Below are 7,067 nucleotides of genomic sequence, written 5' to 3'. Positions count from 1 at the left end.
GTACCTTTGCCGGTTTTTATCGCCTCTATCGGACGTGTTTCTCGAGAATGGGATGCATTTGTCGGCCTATGCGTTGGATGTAAAACTTTATTGTTCACAGTTCATGTAGAATGTGCATTGTGTATTGGCAGATAACGTCGCTTTCCTGCTTTAGAGGCAAAATAATTAAATTTCAAAACAGACTGTCTTATTTATAAACCCATTCTAAGCTACTTTCTCATTGTTTTATTTCTAACATATTGAGTGCCGTATAACTAACCCGTAGAACCTCGTCAGATAGACAATCTGATTTCGCATGCGCAACTCATATCCAGACAGCGTTCGGCTTAACCTATAAATGGATTTGTAACACACAATAGATACATTCTTAGTTTTGGAAGCGTGGTTTTATTTCAGTTCGTGTCCTGTCTGATATGTAATATCTCAGAGATTATTCTAGTAATTGATTTACATCACGACATTTGCATTGAATGCTCGACATTTTATCACAAGCTTTGGCAGATGTACTCATGAATTTGAAGAAAATATGTTATACATACCAAAGTCATATTTTTACGTAGAATATGCCGTTGAATACCACAGACAGATTGCGTGTAACTGTTTGGAAGATGTGCTCTAGAATTTGAAGAAAATATGTAAAACATACCCAAGTCATCTCGTTATGTATGCTTATGCCTTAACTATGCCGTTGAATACCACAGACAGATTGCGTGTCAACCCTTTTATCTTATTATCATGGTGTCCATAACTCTGACAGCATTGGGTGTTTTATTCGATTCTAGTCCCTCAAAACAGTTATAGTAAATTATTTACATTCGCCAGTACGTTTCTGTATAAAAAGGCGTTGTTCATTGTACCATCTGCCCTAAACGGGCATAGTAACTTTTACCATTGAAAGTAACCTTTTTTAATGTAAAACATTGAAATGTCGAAAGTATTACTTAAAATATACCGACTTTGATGGTGTTGCTTGATGGTGTCAAAATATGTTGATTAAACCCATAACATTTTTTCGTGTCGACGCCAATGTTAAAAATCACATAAAAATAACCGTCAACATGAAATGTTTGTTTGTTTCGAGAAATTCACCAGCTGGTGAGTTTAAATTTTTAGCGAAAACATGTCAACAAGATAAAAGTTCGGCACTCTAACATAACGTATTATACGGTCATGAATTACTCATTATAACTAGTATTTGGTTCAGTATATTTTAAGAATAATGGATTATTATTACCTTTTCAACTTTAAATATGTATAACTAACTACAATACTTAGCTTCGAAAATCCATAAGGGGAAATAAGCTTCAGAGATTGGAAGAATGTGTACATGTGAATGAATGCGTGTGTGAGTGGATGCGTGTGTGTTTGTGTGCGTTCGTGTGTTTGGGCGGGGTGTGGTTAGTTATAAAAACACATATAATTGTTATTATGCCACTACTGCCTTTCTGTATGTGTATTGATTTGTACTCTGTGTAAAAAATAAATTAGAAAATAACAACAAAAACATGTCTACCGTTGTTTATTTCGTGTTAATTGTCACTTCAATTGTACATTAAAATGGATATTAGAACAGCTTGTTATGTTTATCGTTAAAATAGGAACAATAAATATAAGCGAGAGTTCTTTATTGGAATTGCCAGGTTGACTTAGAGCATTGAATATCGTAAAAATGACACCGAAATGAAGTTCAATTGGTTGTTGACAAACTGTGTACTATTTATGTTTACCTTCAAGGTTCTGGCAGATATGATGACCAAATATCGGACACGAATATCGGAAGAAGAACAGAAATTATAAAGTCCAATAGTAAATGGAGTGTTTAGAACTAAAGGGTTGAAAATCATATCGATAATCTTGAATGTCCTATGTCAATCTGGCAATGCCCTTGAAGACCGTTATCTTGCATTTATTAATTCTGGATATCCTTATTTCCTTACGATTGCTGTAATCAAATACAAGAATGGGTGGCAAGAGTGTTGCTTCTACCATTGCTGTCCAACAAACACAAATTTGGCGTCAACTGTGTTGCCCTTACCTTTTATGTCAACAAACACGAGACAGTGTTATCCTTACAATTGCTGTCACCAAACACGAGACAGGCGTCAACAGTGTTGCTCTTACTTATGATGTCAATAAACAAACGAAGGGGCGTCAACAGTGTTGCCCTTACCATTGCAGTCGACAAACACGAAACGGGGTGTCCACAATGTTGCCCTTTCCACTGCTATCAACAATCAAAAAACGGGATGTCAACAGTGTAACCCCTTTCCATTGCTATTAACAAACACGAGACGGTGCGACAACATTGTTACCCCTTTTAATTGCTGTCAACAACACTCGAAGGGGCGTCAACAGTATTATCCCCTTTTGATTGCTACCACCAAACACTAGACGGTGCGTCAACAGTGTAATCCCTTTCCATTGCAAACGCCAAACACGATACGGGGCGTCAACAGTGTAACCCCTTTCAATTGCTATCAACAAACACGAGACGGGGCGTCAACAGTGTAACCCCTTTCCATTGCCATAACATACAAGAGACTTGGTGTCAACAGTTTTGCCATTACCATCGTTGTCAATATACACGATACGGGGCGTCAATAGTGTTGCCCTTGCTAATGCTGTTAATAAACAGTCTTATCCTAACCATTGCATTCTACGAAACGAGGACGGGGTGTTAACAGTATTGCCCTTATCATAACTCCAAACAAACACGAGACGGGTGTTAACAGTGTTACCGCGTTTTCATTGAAATCAACAATCACGAGACAGGGCGACAACAGTGTTACTCTTTCCATTGCTATCAACAAACACGAGACGGGGCGTAAACAGTGTAATCCCTTTCCATTGTCATAACATACATGAGACGGGTCGTCAACAGTGTAACTCCTTTTTCATTCAAATCAACAAACACGAGACGGGGCGACAACAGTGTTACTCTTAACATTGCTATCAACACACACGAGACGGGGCGTAAACAGTGTAATCCCTTTCCATTGTCATAACATATACGAGACGGTGCGTCAACAGTGTAACACCTTCCCATTGCTATCAACAAACACGAGAAACAGTGTAACCCCTTTCCATTGTCATAACATACATGAGACGGGGCGTCAACAGTGTAACCCATTTCCATTGTCATTACATACACGAGACGGGGCGTCAACAGTGTAACCCCTTTCCATTGTCATTACATACACGAGGCGGGGCATCAACAGTGTAACCCCTTTCCATTGTCATTACATACACGAGACGGGGCATCAACAGTGTAACACCTTTTCATTGCTATCAACAAAACACGACACGGGGCGTGACCAATGTAACCCCTTTCCATTGCCAAAACATACAAGAGACTTGGTGTCAACAGTTTTGCCCTAACCATCGCTGTCAATAAACACGAGACGGGGCGTCAATAGTGTTGCCCTTGCTAATGCTATAAATAAACCAAGATGGGGTTTCAACAGTGTTAGCCTTACCATTGCAGTCTACGAAACCAAGATGGGGTGTCAACAGTGTTGCCTTATCATCGCTGTCAACAAACACGAGACGGTGTCAACAGTGTTGCCCTTACTATTAAAGTCAACAATCGACAGTTTTGCTCTTACTAGTGTTTTTAAAAAACACGAGGCTTGGTGTCAACAAAAGTATTGTCCTTACCATTGCTGTCAACAAACGAGAGACGGGAGTCCACAGTGAAGCCCTTACTAATGCTGTCAACAAACACGACACGGGCGTCAACAGTGGAGCTATTACTAATGATGTCAATAAGCACGACACGGGTGTCTACAGTGCAGCCCTTACTAATGCTTTTAACAAACACGACACGGGCGTCTACAGTGAAGCCCTAACTTATGTTGTCAACAAACACGACACGGGCATCTACAGTGAAACTCTTACTTATGCTTTCAACAAACACGACACGGGCGTCAACAGTGGAGCCCTTACTAATGATGTCAATAAGCACGACACGGGTGTCAACAGTGGAGCCCTTACTAATGCTGTCAACAAACACGACACGGACGACTACAGTGAAGCCCTTACTATTAAAGTCAACAAACACGACACGGGCGTCTACAGTGAAGCCCTTACTAATGCTGTCAACAAACGCGACACGGGCGTCAACAGTGGAGCCCTTTCTAATGCTGTCAATAAGCACGACACGGGTTTCAACAGTGGAGCCATTACTAATGATGTCAATAAGCACGACACGGGTGTCTACAGTGGAGCTCTTAATAATGATGTCAATAAGCACGACACGGGTGTATACAGTGGAGCCATTACTAATGATGTCAATAAGCACGACACGGGTGTCAACAGTGGAGCCATTACTAATGATGTCAATAAGCACGACACGGGTGTCTACAGTGGAACCCTTACTAATGATGTCAATAAGCACGACACGGGTGTCAACAGTGGAGCCATTACTAATGCTGTCAACAAACACGACACGGGCGTCTACAGTGGAGCCATTACTAATGATGTCAACAAACGCGACACGGGCGTCTACAGTGAAGCCCTTACTAATGCTGTCAACAAACGCGACACGGGCGTCTACAGTGGAGCCCTTAATAATGCTGTCAATAAGCACGACACGGGCGTCAACAGTGGAGCCATTACTAATGCTGTCAATAAGCACAACACGGGTGTCATCAGTGGAGCCCTTACTAATGATGTCAATAAGCGCGACACGGGTGTCAACAGTGGAGCCCTTACTAATGCTGTCAATAAGCGCGACACGGGTGTCAACAGTGGAGTCATTACTAATGATGTCAATAAGCACGACACGGGTGTCAACAATAGAGCCCTTACTAATGTTGTCAATAAGCACGACACTGGTGTCAACAGTAGAGCCCTTACTAATGCTGTCAACAAACACAACACGGGCGTCTACAGTGAAGCCCTTAATAATGCTGTCAACAAACGCGACACGGGCGTCAACAGTGGAGCCCATAATAATGCTGTCAATAGGCGCAACACGGGTGTCAACAGTGGAGCTCTTACTAATGCTGTCAACAAACGCGACACGGGCGTCCACAGTGAAGCCCATACTAATGCTGTCAACAAACGCGACACGGGCGTCAGCAGTGAAGCCCTTACTAATGCTGTCAACAAACACGACACGGGCGTCAACATAGGAGCCGTTACTAATGCTGTCAATAAGCACGACACGAGTGTCAACAGTGGGGCCCTTACTAATGATGTCAATAAGCGCGACACGGGTATCAACAGTGGAGCCATTACTAATGCTGTCAATAAGCGCGACACGGGTGTCAACAGTGGAGCCATTACTAATGCTGTCAATAAGCGCGACACGGGTGTCAACAGTGGAGCCATTACTAATGATGTCAATAAGCACGACACGGGTGTCAACAGTGGAGCCATTACTAATGCTGTCAATAAGCGCGACACGGGTGTCAACAGTGGAGCCATTACTAATGCTGTCAATAAGCGCGACACGGGTGTCAATAGTGGAGCCATTACTAATGATGTCAATAAGCACGACACGGGTGTCAACAGTGGAGCCCTTACTAATGCTGTCAATAAGCACGACACGGGCGTCAACAGTGGAGCCATTACTAATGATGTCAATAAGCACGACACGGGTGTCAACAGTGGAGCCATTACTAATGATGTCAATAAGCACGACACGGGTGTCAACAGTGGAGCCCTTACTAATGATGTCAATAAGCGCGACACGGGTGTCAACAGTGGAGCCATTACTAATGATGTCAATAAGCACGACACGGGTGTCAACAGTGGAGCCCTTACTAATGCTGTCAATAAGCACGACACGGGTGTCAACAGTGGAGTCATTACTAATGATGTCAATAAGCACGACACGGGTGTCAACAGTGGAGCCATTACTAGTGCTGTCAATAAGCACGACACGGGTGTCTACAGTGGAGCCCTTACTAATGCTGTCAACAAACACGACACGGGCGTCTACAGTGGAGCCGTTACTAATGCTGTCAATAAGCACGACACGGGCGTCTACAGTGGAGCCCTTACTAATGATGTCAATAAGCACGACACGGGTGTCAACAGTGGAGCCATTACTAATGCTGTCAATAAGCACGACACGGGCGTCTACAGTGGAGCCCTTACTAATGATGTCAATAAGCACGACACGGGTGTCAACAGTGGAGCCATTACTAATGCTGTCAATAAGCACGACACGGGCGTCTACAGTGGAGCCCTTACTAATGATATCAATAAGCACGACACGGGTGTCAACAGTGGAGCCCTTACTAATGCTGTCAATAAGCACGACACGGGCGTCTACAGTGGAGCCCTTACTAATGATGTCAATAAGCACGACACGGGTGTCAACAGTGGAGCCCTAACTAATGCTGTCAACAAACACGACACGGGTGTCAACAGTGTTGCTCTTACAGATGCGGACAACAAACACGAGACGGGCTGTCCACATTTTTGCCTTTAGCATTGCTGTCAACAAACAGTCACAGTCTTATCGAGCCTAATGTTATCATATATTGGATGTATTTTGTTTTTTAGTCAGCGCTAAACATGTTCGGTCTAATGCTCCCACCGGACGACTGACTTCATTGAAATAGAACACACTCTAACATGCAATTGATTTTACAAAGACTTTCAGGATTCTAGTGTAATGGCACCAATATGTACAGATAGCTACTGTGTTCCAGTCTGGTGGCACCAAGATCAAACAACAATAACCAAACAAGCTTGGCGTTCCGAACGAATAAAACACCTAACTTAATACATATTTCGTAGATGTTTATGAAAGGGTCTCTTTAATCTGTCTGGTTTTTCGAACTTGAGAATATAATGAGATAGAGTATCGACATCAATAACACCCAGTCCCGGCTCAATTCCATTTTGACAAAGGGAGGACTAATATATCAAGTTTATAGTATAATGAAATAAACATTGTCTTTGTATGGTTTTGGATCATCTTGTGGCGTTTTAGTGAGTTTTAAACAATGTTATGTAAGAACTCCGATATATATTTAGTGATGAACATATCTACAACCTGTTATACTTTTTACATTCAGGATGGCGGTTTTTTGTTGACATTTGAATACGAT

The 7,067-nt window shown here is 42.3% G+C and overlaps 1 protein-coding gene across 1 annotated transcript; it reads left to right on the top strand.

Annotated features, from left to right (window-relative positions):
* Positions 1–2,861: 2,861 nt before the first annotated feature.
* Positions 2,862–6,442, top strand: LOC128228005 (uncharacterized transmembrane protein DDB_G0289901-like). The gene is made up of 2 exons (XM_052939019.1): positions 2,862–2,982; positions 3,609–6,442. The coding sequence occupies exons 1-2, from the start codon at positions 2,862–2,864 to the stop codon at positions 6,440–6,442; spliced, it is 2,955 nt and encodes a 984-aa protein (XP_052794979.1).
* The last annotated feature ends 625 nt before the right edge of the window (positions 6,443–7,067 follow it).

This window comes from Mya arenaria, chromosome 1, assembly GCF_026914265.1.
Source record: "Mya arenaria isolate MELC-2E11 chromosome 1, ASM2691426v1".
Lineage (NCBI taxonomy): Eukaryota > Metazoa > Mollusca > Bivalvia > Myida > Myidae > Mya > Mya arenaria.
Note: the sequence above shows the minus strand (reverse complement) of the source record. Positions and strands in the feature narration are given on the sequence as shown.